The sequence below is a fragment of the Erinaceus europaeus genome, chromosome 4 (genome assembly GCF_950295315.1).
Source record: "Erinaceus europaeus chromosome 4, mEriEur2.1, whole genome shotgun sequence".
NCBI classification, from domain to species: Eukaryota; Metazoa; Chordata; class Mammalia; order Eulipotyphla; family Erinaceidae; genus Erinaceus; species Erinaceus europaeus.
The window spans coordinates 14,457,135-14,476,674 of NC_080165.1; the positions used below are offsets into that span (position 1 = coordinate 14,457,135).

At 49.7% G+C, this 19,540-nt stretch overlaps 1 protein-coding gene across 2 annotated transcripts in view; it reads left to right on the top strand.

Annotated features, from left to right (window-relative positions):
• FBLN1 (fibulin 1) overlaps positions 1-18,792 on the top strand; it is a 90,119-nt gene extending 71,327 nt beyond the window's left edge. For both annotated transcript variants that reach the window (XM_007531902.3, XM_060188763.1), the window contains one exon: positions 18,030-18,792. In XM_007531902.3, coding sequence (XP_007531964.1) covers positions 18,030-18,169 — 140 coding nt within the window. In that variant the 3' untranslated portion in view covers positions 18,170-18,792. The remainder of the gene's footprint in view (positions 1-18,029) is intronic.
• The last annotated feature ends 748 nt before the right edge of the window (positions 18,793-19,540 follow it).

The window sequence follows — 19,540 nt, forward strand, 5'->3', positions numbered from 1 at the left end:
GGGTGCAGAAGGTGGGAGATCGGGCTTCTGTAAGTGCTTCTCCGCTGGACGGGGACATTGGCAGGTCGGTTTATACCGGGTTTTTCTTCCTACATTTGCATCATTCCCTTCTCCTGATGTAGCTAGACAAGACTGTCTTCCCCATTCTAACCTTCCTTGAAATCTAAGAAGTTCTCTGAGGCCTCCCGTGAGCCGAGTCCCGGGTTGACTCTGAGGAGAGAGAGTGTGAAAAGTTCTCTTCATGCAGAGAAGAGCTGCTTGGTCAGGGGAGGCCTCTTGGATGAGGTGGCCCAGGTGCTGGGTCTGGGGGGCAGAGTGATAGCCCAAGGCCAGCATAGACAAGATGAAAGAAGCAGGTAGGGGTCCCCTCACAACATCAGAGCATACAGGATGGTGGAAGAGAGGGGACAAAGGGTGCCGGGACAGGAGCCCTCAGTGCGGCAATGGAGGTCCTTGCCTTGAGGCTGACATTGCTCCCTGGGGGCTTCTAGAACTTCCTGCAACACGAGGGAGTGATTGTCCCCACTCAGATATCCAAAAAGCTGCGACCCGAGCAAATAAATACCTCACGCTTATCACTGGATAAATATCCATGGCTGGGGTGACTTTCAGGACAAAAAGCAGTAGAGCGTCTCCAGCTGCAGCCTGACCACTGAGCTTGGGCTAACATGAGCTGATTCTTGATTCTCTTTCTTCAGCTGTGTGACCTCAGGCTGGTCTGAGTCCTCTCTGAGCTGCTGTTTTCCTCTCAGCAAAACTGCCATAATCCTACTTGCTTTGCAGGGTTCTGAGAGGCAGAAGGGTTTTTTCATGTATGTAATTAATAGTGGTTTGCAAGATTGCATAGTTCCTCACTTAGAAACACTTCATTTACTTCTGCTTTTCGCTTGTTTGTTTCTTGTAATTTCATGTTTATCTGTTCTCTAGATGCCACGTATGAGTGAAACCATTCTGTGGTTGTCTCTCACCTCTTCCTTATTTCGCTAAGCACAATCACCTCCAGTTCCATCCATTTTGTCCCAGAGGACACAATATCCTCTTTTTGATTGCAGAGTAGTATTCCATGGAGTATATATCCCATAACTTCTTTATCTGATTATCTGTCGATGATCATTCAGGCTACTTTCATGAATCATGTAGCTATGAATATAGGGGTGTATAACAGAGCTTGGTAGGTTGTTTGGGGGAAGATTAATATGCTGTTTGGAGCTGATGAGCTGGCAGGAGCACAGAGTTCTAGTAAGGAACGGAATTAGCCTCCAAACCCTCCCAACCCCTGCTATTTAACAGGCTTGTCTCACAGTCTGCGCTGGCCAGTTGGGCCCAACATGTGGGAGGCCATGGCTACTTCTGTCATCCTAATGAGTTTTCTCTATTCATTCAACAAATACATCCTGGGTTCCTACTCCATGCCAAGTCCTGGGGAATATTTTCTTTTTCCTAAAAGACTTATTTATTCATTTTATAAATGCATGAGAAAGAGAGGGAGAGGCCAGAACACTGTTCTGGTATGTGTGGTATTGGGATGGTGAACCCTGGGGCCTCAGGCATGACCTCCCTGGCCTCTGAGAGAACTGTGAACATCTGGAACAGACCCTGCGTTCACCAAGCAGCATTCTCCAAGCTTTCTAGCCTTCTACAATCTGAGTTCCTGCTGCTGAAAGTGATTGGTTCCCAGGCAGCAGGCTCTTGACAGTGTCTCAGAGGGAGAGAAAAATGGTGTGTGGCAGGGCTGCCACATATAGTTGTACAGTTAACTGTGCTGAAACCCTGTGGGATGGGGTGGGTAATCATCTGTAGCTCTAAGTGCAGTCCCTAGCCTGGACGAGATCTTATGAACGAAGATAGAATACCTCTTTCCCCCCCTCCACCTCTCTCCCTGCTTAGACAAGATCTAAAGCAGACCCCACCATCTGGCTACAGTCACCCTAGCACTGGGACAGCCTCCCTCCCCCCAGAACCCTTCTTTAAAATCATTACCTCTGAAGGGGTTAAACATGCACTGATGACCCCATCCCACAGCCGGATTCGAAGAGCTTGGCCCGGGATCAGTACACATTACGAATGAGATTCAGAAATTCCACCTAAAAACAACAGCACGGCCGTCCCTGCCTGGCGATGAGTGATCGGCCCTGTCCTGTCTTTCACGGCAAATCCAGGGGATTAGGTGCTTTCTCTGCTCTGGGAGGCACAGCCCTGTCACCCTGGGGCCACACCCTGGCCAGCTGCCAAGCTGTTTCCCAGGGTGATGGCCCAGCCGCCTGCGGGTCTGGGACGGGCTACGGCCTGACTTCACCTTGAGGCTGGCAGTGATGCTGAGGGGGCAGGCGGATGTCTCAGAGGGGATGCAAGGAAGGCACCCTGAGGTGGGGCCCAGGGGACAGGAAGAGTGGCAGGTGCCAAGCACAGTGCCAAGCCTGACCACATGCCTTCACTGAGTCCCTTCTGTCATCTCCCTGAAGTCCTAGGAGGAGGGCCAGGAGCCCCAATTTTACAGACACAGAAGCTCTCTGAGGTCACTGCAGTCCCATAGCTGGTGAACATCCCCCACCACCACCTCCCAGATATTTTCCCTGGGCTCAGGCTGGACTCTCAGAGGGCTCATGGGGCTTCAGTGGGGACACAACTCTCCTTTTAAGCCTGCCCAAGGGGAACTTACAGAGGTCATGAGGAGCGTTGCTGGGTAACCAACCCCTTCTTATGGCCTGGCAGTTGCTGGACCTACTGTGGTGTGAAGGATATGTATCCAGCACTTGGGGCCTGGGCCCAGGAGAAAGTCTACCCATAGAAATATCACAGTCCACAGCCCATCCCAGTTTTCTGGGCCAAAGCTCAAGCTGACACCTTAGGTTAGACCAAGGTCTCAGTGAATAAGAGCTGCTGTGTGTGTGTGTAGGGCGGGGGTTGAGGGTCAAGGGACCAACACATGGGAGAGAGCCCAGTACCCGAGCTTCTGCTTTGAGCGCCCTGCAGCCTGGATGCTCTGCGTCTCACTGCAGTGACCTTCAAGGCCTCTGCACACAGCAGGATGGAAGGGACAGGCCTCAGCTGCCTTGCTGTGGGGAGGTGGCACTTACCAGCTGTGAGCTGAAGATTCATCAGCCTTAGGGTGTTAGTTCCCACCCCCTCGCCCTGCCTACTTGGGACTCCTGCACAGAGGCCTCTGGGAATGGAGCAATGACATGCTGATGCATGGGACAGCAACAGGAAGAAGGCCGTGGGGTGGAGAATGGCACTGGGGGGGGGGGTGCGAGGGCACAGAAAGGGGGCAAGAGGTAGGTGAGAAGCATGCCCCTTAATTCTGGGGTCACTCAGTGGGCCCAGCACAGGAGACAAGTTCTAGTTCTGTGTCGCTTTGCGGCGGCTGGACGCAGAGGAGATAAAATCCAAGCGAAGAGGGAACACAATCCTTTATTCACACTGGCACCTCAGGGTTGGATGAAAACGCAGCAGTTCCGGCCACATGGAGCTAGCCAAAAATGGCTGTCCCACTACGCACCACCCCTCCGTCCCCCAGGTAAAAAAACCAGGTGGGGGGGGCGGAAGTAGGAGGGCTTTGTAGGGCAACAAGCAGGAGTGACATGTTGGGACAGGATTGGTTGAAAAAGGCACTTGAGGATGCCGTATTAAGTGGCACTAGCCTGAGGGGACATCTGCACAGCATCTCCCCCTTTTTCTTTATATCTAATGGACGCAGTAAGGAAATATAGAGTGGAGCAGGCTTAAATGTTTTTAAGGAATGCCGTGCTCAGGTGGGAAGATGTAGGTCGTTTTTGTGGGGGAGGGAAGGCTTAAATGGCCGCCAACCTTGTGAGATTCATGTGTCCCGCCCGTGCTCAATCCCTCTTTAGAGAGAGAGACTTACCTGGAGGGACTCATCTCATAAGTTAAGCTCTGCCAGGTAAGTGGGTGAGGAGGAGCCATCAGACTAGACAGAGGGCTAAACCCAGAAGTACGTGGCCCCTCCCAGTGCAGACTGGGGAGCCCAGGGCTCTGGATGCTGCTGCCCTTGAGAGCCTCCTAAGGGCCCCACCCAAGCCTGGAGCACTGTGGACAGCTCAGCCTGTGGGTCCACTGCCTCCCAGTGTCTTCACCCAGCTGTCAGGCCCCACAGATGCCCCTCTGTCCACAGTGGACCTCCAGGCTCCAGGAAGGGGTCTCCCCTGCTCAGTCCTCACTCAGAAGCCAGGGTTCAACCCCCCTCACCAGCTGTTGTTATGGTTCACTGGGCCACCAGGGCAGTTGTGCCGGCAATTTCAACCCACCCTGTGCCTGCTGAGGTTTGCCTGGCTTTTACCCAGCATCCAGCATGCTTGTCCTTCCTGTCCCCTCACCTAGGCACAGACCCAGACCCCACCCACTCCATGGCCTTCCTATTCTAGACTTTCACCCTTACATCCGCCTCCCTTTCCGCGTGGGCAAACTCCATTCCTCAGAGCCCAAGGGGTGGCATCTGCTCTGTTTGACCTCCACTCTCCCAGGGCATTGTGCCACTCCTCCCCTGGGGGTGGTGCTGTGCTAGGAGATGCAGCAGCTGCAAGAGAGACAGATAGATGTGAGCCCTACTTCTTACATGCCATATTCTGGGGGTGGGGGTGGGGAGGTAGCAGACACTAAGCAAGAGTAACGCCATCATGCATCACTTAGCAAGGGGAGCTAAGATGTTCTCAGAGATGAGCTGCTGGGCGATTGTGCGACTGTACAAGTGACACAGAGTGTGATCACACAGACCTGGACGCAACAGCCCACCACACACCTGAGCTGGACCGTATAGTCTATGGACGGTATGGTCTATGGATGGTATGGGACCAACTGGTGCCTCCCCTTCCTTGAAACACTGTTTAAGCAAACTCCTAAGCCATGTTTACGTGACGCAGGGCTGTGTGTGCTCTGGTAGGTGGGAGCAAGGACTCTTCAGAGGGCGCAGGGCGGGGAGGACATCAGGAGAGGAGGTGAAGCTGCTCTAAATCTCAGGATGGCCCCAATTTTATAGGCACTCCTCACTCAGGGGAATCCCTGGGTGCTGGTGTGGTTGCAGTCCCGAAGATGCTGTGATGGATGGTCCAGGCCAGAAACCATGGGGGTCCCCGGTAGGCCCCAGCAGGAGGGGACTCAGGACAGTCACTGGGAGGCCGCACCAGGCCATACTGATGCATTGGAGGTGGCATCCGAGACGGCCCCATGGGCTTGGGGCTGCTAGCAGCTGATACAGGGAAAGCAAGGAGGCCAGATACTGAGTCTGATCTGCTTGTCAGATAGCCCTGGTGACTCAGAGAATGCGTTAAGTGTGGAATACGGTTAGAGCCCTGGATCAGATGAGCTCCCCAGGGGAATCAGTGTACACAGCAGAGGCCAGGTGCTAGGTGGCAGGCCCTTGTGTGCCAGGATCGGGTGCATGAAGAGCCCTGGAGGGACAAGGAACAAGCCATGAGTTCTGATACACTGGAGGAAGAGCATGTTTCTGGGAGGAGGAGACGTCTGCTGGGACTCAATGTAGGGTTCTTGCCGCTTCCTTATGCCCTTGCGACAGGACATGCTGGGTCTCCCAGATGACTTTTCTCGGCATTCATAATCAGAGTGTATGCCTAAAAAATGTCCTGTAAGGGGGCCAGGTGGTGGCACACCCAGTTAAGCACACTGGTACTAAACACAAGGGCCAGTGCAAGGATCTGGGTTCGAGTCCCCAGCTTCTCACCTGCAGGGGGGACACTTCACAAGCAGTGAAGCAGGTCTGCATCTATCTATTTTTTTAAACATTTTATTTATTTATTTATTAGAAAGATAGGAGGAGTGAGAGAAAGAACCAGACATTATTTTGGTGCACAGGCTGCCAGAGATCAAACTCAGGACCTCGTGCTTGAGTGTCTGATGCTTTATCCACTGTGCCACCTCCCAGCCCACAGGTGTCTATCTTTCTCTTCTCTTTCCCTCTCTACCTCAACCTCCCCTCTCAATTTCTCTGTCATAGCTAATCAAATGGAAAAAAAATGGCTTCCAGGAGCAGTCGTGCTGGCTCTGAGCCCTAGCAATAACCCTGCAAGAAAAAAATGATAAAGAATGTCCAGTGGTCAGAGGATTTGGAGGGCCTCTCATGTTCTGGAGAAGCCCATCTGGGGACAAATGGAACTAAAGGCCGGCCTACCTATCACGCAGGCGCCAACCACTTGGGGATTCCGACTCATCCCGCAGAGGGAAGCACTTTTCTGCCCGCACTGGTTCACTCAGTGCATCTCTTAGAAGGGAAGGAGAAAAGGCCATGTCTGGCCAAAGCTCACCAGGGCCACCTCCTGAACCTGCAGTCATCCTCTGACTCCAGAAAGATGACAGTTTTTCTTTGTGTCACCTGGCCACTGCCCACCTGGTCCTCTTTGCTGCCTTCCCACCACCCATTCTCACCCTTTCTGGAAAACTGAGAACACCCAGGTGCATGAGCCCCTCCCTATGGCCAGGACATCTTATTCCTCAGCATTTAGCTCAGACTCTAGCTTCCATCAGCATCCAGAGCCCATCTAGGGTGTTTCTCCCTAGTTCTCTGGAGAGGCCTCTGCTGAGCCTGTCCCTACCATCTGAGCCTGCCTTCCTCTATAGGCTGAGACCAGATACCTATCTGTCTACCCCCAGCACCTAGCACAATAGTATCCTGCACTGGGGCTTCACACCAACCAACCTTATGTAAGAGAGGGGCATCCTGCTCTGCCCAGCCAGAGGTTCTGTCTGCCCTTACTCACTGTGCCAGCCAGGGGCTAATAGGAGATGGAGACAGAGATCCAGAATGCAGAGGGTGGGCTCTCTCTCTCTCTCTCTCTCTCTCTCTCTCTCTCTCTTCCTCAGGTCTTTATCTAAGCTGAGGTATTCTTTGTACATCTTTCTACCAGAGCACCACTCAGCTCTGGCATATGCTGGTACTGGGGGTTGAACCTGGGGCCTTGAAGCCACAGGTGTGAAAGTCTTTTGCAGAACCATTATGCTGCCTTTCCAGCCCTTAGGCCAAGTTGTTGAGACAAGCTCAGCCTGCCCTTTTTTGGCCTGTGCTTGTCTGGGGCTTGGAGACATGTATTGTGACTAGAGCGAGATGTGCCGAGACAGGCACTGAACATACAGTGAGGGCTTAACCAAGGTGGCCATGCCTGCTTGCCTGCAAGGAAGCCACGGGGTCAGCTAGGGAGAGGTGTGTTTGAAGCAGAAGACCTATGTAATGAGGGCAGATTTACCTTCTTTCTAGAAGGCTGGCTCTGACCTCTGTATGTGTGTGGGGGGGGGTAGGAGGGGGAATGCGTGGGGACACAAGGGTGTGGAAAGAAAGGTGTCATAAGTGATCATGTAGACATCATGAGGTCTGAACTGAGGTCTGTAGGGGGTGGATGAAGCATGGAGGTGGGTCTGGAGACTCCAGAACAGAGTGTCAGCCTTGGCAGTGGCTGAGTGTGGGGGCTGGATGCCAGTGGCTGCACGCTGGGGGCCACTGGAGAAACATGAGGATAGATGAGTAGAGCTCTGGGGTAGGGAAGGACTCAGAAGGTGAATGGGTGGGTGCTGGTCCAAGTGGGAGCACACCTGGAAGGAAGTTGAGTTGGTTTCTCATCTCTCCCATCACCAGTTACCTTTTTGGTCAAGCTGGTAAAACAAACAAACAAACAAAAACCAGTTAGAGCTGATGGTGAATCTCTTCTGGGAAGCTGCCCAGGCCTCTCATCCTTCGTCAAGGTCACATGGGTTGGTGGCAACAGCAGTGATCCAGGATGTGAATTTTAGGGATAGTTTGCTGCTTGAAGGCTCCCCAGTGTTCAGGCCTCCCATTCCTACACGGAGTCTGGTTTCCTCCATGAGCCACAGAGAGGACCCATCTCTTTATATTCCGTCCGCCCCACCCCCACCCCTAGGGGAAAGATAGGCCTCTGTGGGGGGTGAAGGGTTCTCCTCCACTCAGAACCTACAGCTGCCCCCATCCAAGCTGTCTGGCCGAGCTCTTGGGAGACCGGCGGAGGAAGCTCATTTATAATAATCAAGAAATGTGGAGGATGAGTTCTGCTGAGACATGTTGAGTGACATTTGGTATTTTAAATATGCAGCTCAGACACCTGTCCTGGCCTTCCAGGCTCTTCCTTGGGTGTTTTTCACGCCAAGAAGAGAAAACAGGACTTGGGAGCTCAGTTCCTTTACTGCTGACTCCTGATGTGATCGCTCTATAAATCCTTTCTGCCATTTTTGCCCTGTTTTATGACTCAGACAAGAGCAGAGCATTCTGGAAGTTTCCTCTGTAATACATCACTCAGTGAGGAGGGGAAAGATACAGTGAGGTGGACAGGCCAAGGCTTTGGAGTCATCCTATCTGGATCAACCCCTCCCTTTGAGCTGTGTGATCTCAGTCCTGGGAAAAGTAAGGTGGCCATTACTTCACAGCTTCATGGTGAATGAAGCAATGGGTACGTGGGGTTCATCCATCTCCCATCCCTTCCCGCACTGTGTTCCCAGCCCATCCATATGTGAGTAGTACGCTTTGTAAGTACTGACTGTTTCTTTATGACCTTGATTTTTCCTCGGGTCCCTGGACCTGTGCTGTTGATACTGGCATGCAGGGATTTCTGGTTTCTGGGCGGGGCGGGGGGTGTTTAATTCTTCCAAGTTGCTCATCCTATTTGTGTTTGGCCAGGCTGCGTGGTCTCTCTGAGCTCCCAGGCTCTCTGATCCAGCACCTGCCCACACGTGGCTGCCCTCCACGTCCTTTCTGCGGGCTGCCACCATGGCAGCTGTGGGGCCTGCCTGTCTGCTGCCGCTTTCTTCTTCTGAGTGGTTGGCACCGCACCCGTGATTCAATGACCTTTGACAGCTGCTCATTCTATCCTGACATTTTCACGTCTGGGTGATAATGTCCAACTTGACCCGTTGGGCTTGATCTTTAGTTTATTCTGTTCTGTTCAATATCGGTCAGGCGAGTGCCACCTCTGCATCTGGTGTGAGGTAAGACTCAGGACCTGGTGTGTTTCCAGAAACAGACACACAACCTGCCTGGAAAGACGGTGGCAGGCAAGGAAGCAAATGACTCTTTGACTTGGTCTGTGTAGCACACACTTCTTATTCTTTTTTTTTTAATTAATTAATTTATTTAATTTATTTATTCCCTTTTGTTGCCCTTGTTGTTTTATTGTTGTAGTTATTATTGTTGTTGCCGTTGTTGGATAGGACAGAGAGAAATGGAGAGAGGAGGGGAAGACAGAGAGGAGGAGAGAAAGACAGACACCTGCAGACCTGCTTCACCGCCTGTGAAGCGACTCCCCTGCAGGTGGGGAGCCGGGGTTCGAACCGGGATCCTTATGCCGGTCCTTGTGCTTTGTGCCACCTGCGCTTAACCCGCTGCGCTACAGCCCGACTCCCACACTTCTTATTCTTTCCATGTTGTTGGCACACAGATTTCTTTTTTTATTATTTATTTATGTATTCCCTTTTGTTACCCTTGTTTTAGTTATTATTATCATTGTTGTTGGATAGGACAGAGAGAAATGGAGAGAGGAGGGGACGACAGAGAGGGGGAGAGAAAGATAGATACCTGCAAGCCTGCTTCACTGCCTGTGAAGCGACCCCCCTGCTTGTGGGGAGTCGGGGCTGGAACCGGGATCCTTACGCCCATCCATGCGCTTTGCGCCATCTGCGCTTAACCTGCCGGCTTCCAGCACATAAATTTCTTTTATGATCACCCATCAGCTACTAGTCAGCATCTTTTTGCTGAGTACTAGTCCCTTGTAGGCATGTGCCAGGATCCATGTACCTGGTTTAAAAATGTACACTTGTGCTTTATTCTACAGCTTTTAATTTATATTTGTGATATACATTGGACTCCTTTTCTGTTTTAAATTTTTAAAATTATCTTTATTTATTGCATAGACACAGCCAGAAATTGAGAGGGCAGAAGATAGATAGAAGGGGAGGGAAAGAGAGATACCTGCAGCCCTGCTTCACTACTCATGGAGCTTTCCCCCTGCAGGTGGGGGCTGGGGGTTCAAACCTGAGTCCTTATGCATTGTAACATGTGCGCTCAACCAGGTGTGCCACTACCTGGCCCCTAGCACGTGAATTTCATATATATTTATTAACTTGACCATGTTTTTTATTTGTTGTTTCATTTTTTTCTGTTTTTTAAAGATCCTTGATATATCATCTTATTTGTCAAACTGCTCTGTGATGATCTGGTTCCCGCCACTCCACTGTGTCACATAGAGTCATACAGGAGGGGCCAGGTCGTGGCGCACCTGGTTGAGCACACATGTTACAATATTCAAGGACCCAGGTTCAAGGCCCCTATCCCTACCTGCAGGGGGGAGACTTCATGAGTGGTGAAGCAGGGCTGCAGGTGCCTCCCTGTCTCTCTCCCTCTCTACCCCCCTTCCTCTCATTATCTGGCTTTCTCTATCCAATAAATAAATACAGCTAAGAAAACTAGAAATTAACAAATAAATAAAAATAGAGTCGTACAGGACTCTTGAGTTGGAGATAGAACATCAGCTAGAACCACAGCTTGAAGTTTCCACAGTGGGTAAGTGAAGGACTGGCATGTTCAATCCCCGTGTTAGCCCTGTCTGGGATTGCTTCTGGCTCAGTGTCTTGTGTCAGAGACAGATGGCTCACCCTGAGCACTGCACAGCCAATTATCATTCTTGCAAACAACTGGCGGACTGTTACCTGCAACCCCAAACAGCAGAAGCCAGGGAGTGATTCCAGGCACCAGGAATGTGGACCGTCAATACCAAGAGATGACCTGGGTCCCCCGCTGTAGGCCCATGTGCCCCACACCCAGGCTCCTGAATCCCCAGCACCTCAGCTGCAATTTACAAAGCAGAGGCTAGACATGAAGATGAAGTGCCTGAGGGAGCCTACATTTTTCAAAGAAAAAAAAAAGTTTAATTATATCTTTAAGAGGCACAGACACGCCAAGGAATACCAGCAGTGTCTGAGACCTGAAGCAGAAATGCCAAGGATGAGGATTTGGAAGATTAGCACAGTGGAACTCAGCACTGTGGCCCTTTTTTCCCCCTGGGGCTCTGGAAAGGTGGGGATGCAAATACACCAGTAGGTAAGATGGATAAACCTGGCATGATGGAAATAGGTCTCCCACTCCTGCATGGTGTGGGGAGACAGATGGTCATTCTAAAGAAAATGTCAGAGTATTAGGATAAGGTCTTGTCTTCAGAACAAAGTCTTGTCTTCCTTCTTGGGTTGTGGGGATCTTCTGAACCAATGTCCCTTTCTTCTCTTTTTTTCTCCTTTCTCTCCACTTTTCATCCTGCCCACTGATCATGGCATAGATCTTGTGTGCCCTACTCCTGGTCCTGAGTTGAGGACGGGGACAGAGATGATGAGATGCAGACCTAGGTCCTGGATGGGGCACTGTCTGTGATGGTTCCTTGCAGTGGACAGGGACAAGCTGGATTGTCCTCTTTCAGGTCACCCCCCCAACCCACCTTTTTGTCACTTGGTGCCTGGGTTGGGGGGGTGACCTGAAAGAGGACAATCCAGCTTGTCCCTGTGCCCAGAACTCAGCAGATGCCAACCATGTGTCTGCAGAATCAAGTGGGTAGACGGAACTGGATCCTGGATCCAACTCTCTAATGCTTGCCTCTCCACAAAGGATACAAGTGTTCCTCTCCACCCTCTCTCGCTTCCTGCAATAGGAAGGTTGTTGGTGGTTCTGAAAAAACACTTGTCTAAAATTAATGGTGTGTGTGTGTGGTGGTGGTGGTGGTGGTGGTGGTGGTGGTGGTGGCAAGGGCGCCAGGGGACTAGTGACCCAGATTCCCATTCTGTGAGGCTGGTGAGGTAGGAGGTCTTCTGAGAAGATTTTGCCACATCCTCCACCTCTTTTACCATTTCTCCCCAAGACTGAGTCTATTCCAAGAACTGTCCTTAGCCTTCCAACTCTTGGACTTGACACTACCCTTTCTGCTTCCTTGGTGCCTATTTACTCTTCCAAATCCAGTGTAGGGACCCTGGTGATACTCAACTGATAAACTGCACACATTAGCATGTGTGAGGAATGGGGTTTGTGCCTCTAACCACCATGTAGGATCACCACGAAAAGGGGAAGTTTCGTGAATGGTAAAGCAATGCTGTGGTATCTCTCTTCTCTCTTCCTGTCTCTCCTTCACCCTCTGGAGGGGGGAAAGTCTGTTGGGAGTGGTGGAGTCATGTAGGCATAAAACTCTGGAAGCAAAAATAAATCCAGTTACTTTTTCATTAAAATTTTTTTTAGATATAGACAGAGAAATTGAGAGAGAAAGGAGAGATGGAGAAGGGGAGAGAGAGACGCCTGCTGCACCATGTGACCTCTCATGCCGTCTCCCCCTGCAGGTGGAGACAGAGGCTTAAACTCTGGCCCTGGTGCCTGGTGACTTGTGCACTCAGCCATGTATGTCACTACCCCTCCCCCAATCCAATGTCAATCTCAGTTCCTTTCTAGAATCTTCCTTAAGTCTCCCCTCTGCTGAGGGGGTGTGATTAAAAGGGTGGGTAGGGTGGTTGACGAGTGGGTGATAGATGGATGGGGTATATAAATTAATAGGTGGATGGGTGAGTAGGAAAGTTGTGAAGAAACACGTGGTAAATCTATCAGGAGAAAGCCTGGGTCTGGTGAGAGTGACCACAATGACACTAAAAGTAAGCTTGATGTGGGAGAGAGCTTACCGAAACAGGGCAAAGTGTGGGTCTGTTGTTCTGATTTCCCAGTCACCAGAGAAACTAGACTTGGACAAGTACCCAAACACAATGTATTAGATGTCTTTTCACACATCCAGAGCTTTCCTTTCTCATAAAAGTTTACCCTCAATCCAACAAAGACAAGTAACACTTGTTCCATTGTTGTTGATGCGAGCATTCAGCACAACTTCATCTGAAAGTCAGGTGGTGTTTCTAGATAAATGTTGGGGAGTGTTGTGGTCCCCAGCAGTCACTGCTGAGGGAGAAGGGTACCCTTGTGTTTGTTTTGTTTCTGGTTTAGAAGGTTGCTGTTTTGAATCCCTGTTTCATAGAGGAGGAAATTGAGACTCAGGAAGGTTAGAAGGTTAAATAACTAGCTCACCCATGGCTGTGCCGGTACTCTCTGGCCCAGAGCCAAGGTCACTGTCTTAGCATGTCTCTCTCCTCTGTCCCCTCACTGAGCCACCAAAGACAACTCAGTATTTTCTCTATGGTGTCTGCCATGTCCAGGTATGTCCAGAAATATCTGTGGATCTGAGCAGTCAATGCAATTAAGTCTCCCCTATGCAGCAAGACATTTTTATTTAAGTGTGTGTAATATAATTATTTTCATAAGGCTTTGTGATGAATATTATATATATATGTAATACATGTTTGGGGGGGGCCAGATGGGAGCATACTCGGTTGAGCTCACACTTTAGAGTTCTTGAGGGCCTGGGTTTGAGCCCCCACTCCCCATCTGAAAAGGGAAAGCTTCATAAGTAGTGATTCAGATCTGCAGGTGACTGTCTCTGTCTATCTTCCTTTCCCCTCTCAATTTCTCTCTGTCCTGTCTAATAAGAAAGAAAAAGAAAGAAAGAAAGAAAGAAAGAAAGAAAGAAAGAAAGAAAGAAAGAAAGGAAGAAAGGAAGGAAGGAAGGAAGGGCAGTAGGAGCAGTGTGTTTCTTATACAGGCACTGAGTGAGCCCCAGCAATAACACTGATGCCAATAAAAAAGAATATTGTATAGCTAGCTATATTTTATATATTCTAATATATAAAATATTTTCTATAGTGATATAAGTTTACAGAAGGGAAATTTTATATGAATTTGAAATACAATGTATATCTTGTGATATATATTATATATTCAAGTAATAAATACTATATAGAATATTAAATATATATTTATTAGATATAAGTTATGTGACATTTCAGATATAAATGACATTCTAAGTAGATTTGGATGTGTATATATTTAATATAGTGCTACATTTTGCATTTAAAATAATTATTTTGATGCTATTATGATGATATACTATGTAATGTAATAATGATAATGATAAGAGATGAGTGCATGACTGGCTACAGTTATAGAATTGTACCTTGCCCTTTGATGCTCCTCTCTCCTAAAGTAGGTCTAAGGCTCACCCAGCCTCTCAGAGCCCTCTGAGCCCTGTTGGTATGCTTCTAAAAACCCCTTCTGTTTCATTAGTTTAATTAGTGGTGATATTCTCTGCTCTTGATGGCTGAAATCATCATGCTGCTCAGGCCATCGAAGCTGGCATGCCCTGTTGTGGGCTTCAGACTGAGGACAGGGGAAGGTGACCCCGGTGTTGGACATAGGGGTGGGAGGACCTGGGATTCTTCACAGAGAGAGGGTGTTCGACTCAACACCTGTGAGCCTACACTGACCTGGTCCAGACTGTGCCAGGAAGGGGTGGGCCGGAGGGGCCCAGTCATCAGGGGCCACTGGCAAACCCAGGGTGGTGACAAGCCCCTGTCTTTAGCTGGGAGCTGGAGATGTTCGTGGGCGTTCAGACAGGACAAAGCTGTGATGTCATCGCCGGGTAGGGGCATAGAAAGGGTGCTGACAGCCCGCAGAAGCCTGCGCTTATCTCTCCATCTGAGCTAAGCTCTTGTTTGCTTAGAATAAATAGCCTGGAATTCCACCCCGGCTGCTGGGCATTTCACTTTTGAAATGTAAGCCTGGGGAGTGAAAGAGGGGTGACGATGCACTCAACTTCCCCTCCTGATTATGAACTTGGTGTCCCAGGACCCGACAGTTCGGATGGCCTTCTGGACATTTTTGTCACCCTGAGCTTTACTGCTTGTGGGGAGGGTGCCCAGGGCCTGGCTGTGCTGCTTCCACATGACTTCTGTGTCTGGAAGGAACTATTGATAGAGAGCAGACTGGCAGGAGCAGTTTGCTGTAGCTTAGCTGGCAATCAGTGGCAGTTGCTTCACGTGGAGCTTGTGACCTTGGAACTGCAGCCCCCTGGCTTGCTCATAAGAGCACCCACAGTGGTGCATGGGAGTGGCTCCAGGTCCCGAGAGAGGCTGTGCAGTCCATCCCACCTGCCTCTGGTTAGGTCACAGTGGTAGCTGGACACCAGCTGTGGACACATCCCATGGTACAGCTGGAAAGCCTGTCTACCTCTGCACCGCTCCTAACAGCAAGTCATTTGCTCCAAAATCCGGCAGCTGGAGGCAGCTTTGGAGATCAAACTGCACAACAGAAGCTCCCAAGACTTTTTTAAAATCTGGTTTTTTTTTCTCCCCCAAAGCACTGGCTTATGATGGTACAGAGAGGTGAACCTGGGACTTCGGAGCCTCACGCATGAGAGTCTGTTTATATAACCATTATGCTGTCTCCCCTCTCCTCCCCCACCTGTTTCCAAGACTTCTAATGCATCCAAGGCTTTCCCTGCTCCCCCCTCCACCCCAGCTCTCCTCACCTCCATCTGAACCCTGCTCACACTTCACTGACTATCTTCAGAGCATGGCGCTCACCCAGCTTCTCCACCGGCTCCGCAACTCAGAGCCTTTCCCTTTTTTCTGTGTCACTGAGATCTGCTCCTGATAGGGAAGGCTGAGTGCACAGGGCGCTCAAGAGCTGAGCCGGGCAGTCTGGCGGGGAGGTGGCCCTGCACACCTGGAGCACCACCTCTGCAGACACCTGCCAGGGCATCTGAACTGTGCAGAAGGCGTGATGCATCACCTGCTCGCGAGTAACCTGGGACCTGCAAAGGACCAGCCAGGGTGCTAATTCTCACTCTAGCCCCAGCTATCTCCTCTCAAGTGCAGGGGCTCACTGGGAGCTCTTGGGCGCCCTGCAGAGACAAGGCTGTGCACAAGATGTTCAGGCTCAAGTTTCTGGGAAAGTAGGGCATCCACTTAATTTTAAAAGATTTATTTATGGGGCCAGGTGGTGGCGCACCTAGTTAAGCACATATATTACAATGCACAAGGACCCAGGTTCAAGCCCCTTGACCCCACCTGCAGGGAGAAAGCTTCATAAGTGATGAAGCAGGGCTGCAGGTGTCTCTCTATTTCTTTCAGTCTCTATCTTCCCCTCCCCTCTCAATTTCTCTCTGTCTCTAGCCAATAAAAAAAAACTGTAAAAAAAAAAGATTTATTTATTTTTTCTTTTTTATTGTCACCATGGTTATTGCTGGGGCTCGGTGTCTGCATGATGAAATCTGCCACTCCCTACAGCCATTTTTTCCCATTTTTAATTTGATAGGACAGATAGTAACCAAGAGGGGAAGGGAAGATAGACATGGAGAGAAAGGGAGACACCTGCAGTCCTGCTTCACTATTCATGAACTGTCCCCCCACGGTGGGTATTGAGGGCTTGAACCCGGGTCCTCAAGCATGGTAGTGTGTGAACCTGGGTATGCCACTACGTGGCCCCCAAAAGATTCATTTTATTTATTTTTCACTAGTGATTTAATATTGACTTACAATTTTGTAAGATAATAAATGTATAATTACATATGGTTCCCACCATCAGAGTTCTGTGTCCCCATCCCCTCCATTGGAATCTGCAATAGTTCTCCCATTGAGAGAGGGAGAGAGAAGCCAGAGATCTCCTCAAGCATATAGCCTGGGCAAACTTGAGGCCTGGGGCAGGCAAGTTCTGCAGTCGAACTGGGAAAAAATGTCCCTGCCCCCTCTCCTGCTCTGGCCAAGCTGAGCCTTCTCTGTGCTCTGAGCCTCAGAAGGGAAGGTCCTGACTGTTCCAAGGTGCCTACCTTGGCCCAGGCAGAGACCCCTGCTAGCCCAGCAGCTTCACATCACAGGTCTCTGCCTCCCCAGGCTGATCACCAGCTTCCCTTCTGCCACCTGTCCTCTGGCTGCCCTGGTGACTTCTGCTGCTCAAGTCAGACCTCACTCTGAGTCTCTGTCATCCTAGCCACCTCCTGCCCACCTGTAGCCACACACACTAAGCAATGAGCTCCGGGGGTGCCCTCCCTGACCCAGAGTCATGGCCCCCGAGGAAACAGGATTGTTTCCCTCAGATCAAGGGATCCAGGTCATCACTTTTTTTTTTTTATTTCTTTATTGGGGAATTAATGTTTTATAGTCGACAGTAAATAAAATAGTTTGCACATGCATAACATTTCCCAGTTTTCCACATAACAATACAAGCCCCACTAGATCACTTTGATGTTTAATATCACACCTGCTTTGTTTGTACCCACTGTTCAGAACCGGGAAGTGGGCAAGAAAGGGGTGGCAGGCATCTGTTGGGCATCTATTCCTTGCTAGGCCTTTGCCTGGTCTCAAAACCTCCATCAAGGAAGCAACCCAGATGCCCAATGGCAGATGAATGGGCTAAGAAATTCATGTTACAAATACACAATAGAGTTCTATGCAGCTGTTAGCAACTATGAGGTCATCTCCTTTGTAATGACTTGGTCAAAATGTGAAGGCATCATGTTGAGTGAGACAAAGCAGAAAGAGAAAGACCAATACTGAGTGATCTCACTTATAGGTGGAACTTAAGAGTAAAGAACAGTTAAGAGAGGACAAAAGGTAAAAAACTTGGACTGGGTGTGGTTGAGTACACCAGAGCAAAGGATTCTGGGGAAAGAGGAAAAGAGACAGGATGAAGAAACTTTAGTATCCTGGTGTGTCCCCTAGACACTGTTAGAGGGGAGGTGAAAGGCTGTGTCTCTGTGGTAAAGACTACACTGTAAATCATTAAACCTCCCTCAATAAAATTTTAAAAATTATAACCTCTGTCAAGTAGAAGATAGCAGAAGAGGAAGTCGGGCTCTGAGAAGGCAGAAGCATGACCCCAGAGCCATCTGACTTCAAAACCTACATCTAGCTTCCTTGCTGGTCTCTCTGAGCTATCTACATGGGAAGCCTGTATCAGGAAGAAACAAGCTCAGTGTCACAGCCCTGGATGTGGAAGCAGAGCCAAGGGGAATCCCACAAAGGGAGATGCGATGCAGGGGGGCTCCAGAAAGGGACAGGATGAAACCTAAGTCCCCTTTGGGCTCGGAAGATGTCTCTCACATCTCCGAGTTGCTGCCGGCCCTGCTAACTCCACCAACGTCTGTTCTCTCCTCCAGGTGTTGTGCGCCAGGTACGGCCCATTGTGGGCCCATTCCACACCATCCTGAAGCTGGAGATGAACTACGTGGTCGGGGGTGTGATGTCCCAACGGAATGTGGTCAACGTCCACGTCTTCGTCTCTGAGTACTGGTTCTGAGGGCCAGTCCACTGGGCAGCCATGGCTGTGCCCGCAGATGGAATTGTTGTTGCCCTTAGCTCTGCCTGTCCCCCTTGTGCCATGCAGAATCCTCTGAAATTTATGTATTTGTTTGTTTGTAGTGTTAAGCTGATCTATATTCAGCTGGGCCAGAGGAATTAGTTCATGGTGTGTCTTTTGGTGTTTAATGACATAATTGGTTGGAAACCTTGTATATGTTTAATGCAAGGTTGCAGTTTGCCCCCTTGCTCTCCATCTCTGGGCTGAGTCTTGTTAAGCACCAATGGGGGCAAAAAAGAGACAATTCTTCTTCAGTGGGTTGCCAGTTCCAACACCAAGAGAATAGGTCTGACCCAGATTGTGTGAAATTTGGCAAAACTTTTTTTTTTTTTGGCCAATGGTATGTTATCTACCCAGTTATTACTTTTTTTCCTAACCACTTTCTTGAGGACAAGCTGATTTGTAGGACTTGTCACAGGGGTGCATTTTGGCATCTCCCCAAGATAAGTGTCTGTACCCCCTCATGTAACACCAAATGATGGCTGGGCTTCTTTGGACTCTGTCAATACATCCGTCTTTTCTTGTCATCAGTGGGAAAATAAACTGCTTTGTGATTCCTCTGATGGACCGGGTGTGGAAGTGTGCAAAGGACAGGGCTCCATACTGGTAAAAGGATCTGGAAAGGATGGTGTGGGCAAGGAGAGTAGGAGCCAGCCCCTGACTACACCTGATTTAGAGAGTCCGAAGAGAAGTCAGCTCCCAACCTCCCCTTGGAGGGAGGCTGCCAACCGCCCCGCCTCAGTATCTGCATCTGTAAAATGGGACCAGTAATCTGTGCCTGGGTACCCTGCCCCTGGGTAGCAGTGAGGTGACATTGAGGAGTGAGGAGACCTAAAGGGCTGTACTACCTACCATCTGAGAGCTTACTGTCACTTTGTTAACAGCGGTGAGTGTGATGGTAGTGACAAGGATAATAATTGTCACTGTCAATCCAGCCACGCAAATGCTCTCTGGAATCTTCTTAATAAGCAAGAGCTTCAGCAGATGGTTGACTAGACGCCCCAGCCTAACTTTTCATATTTCATATCATGCTCTGGGTTGGAAACCTGATGGGCTGATAAATATCCCATTATTCTTGCAAAGTAATTACTGTCAGGCCCAGCGTCTCCTGCATTAAGGGACCTCTCCTGGGAGCCGGCAGTGCCTCTGAGCCCCAAGAACAGTGATCCTTTCTTAATTGCAGCCTGAAAACAAAATCAAGGGCGATTGCTGAAGGGAAAAAGTTGTTTATAAGCAGGACAGACAGGCAAACACACAGAGACAGTTGGGTTCAGTCAATTTTTTCTTTTCTGATCTAGGAGCAGAAGAAAC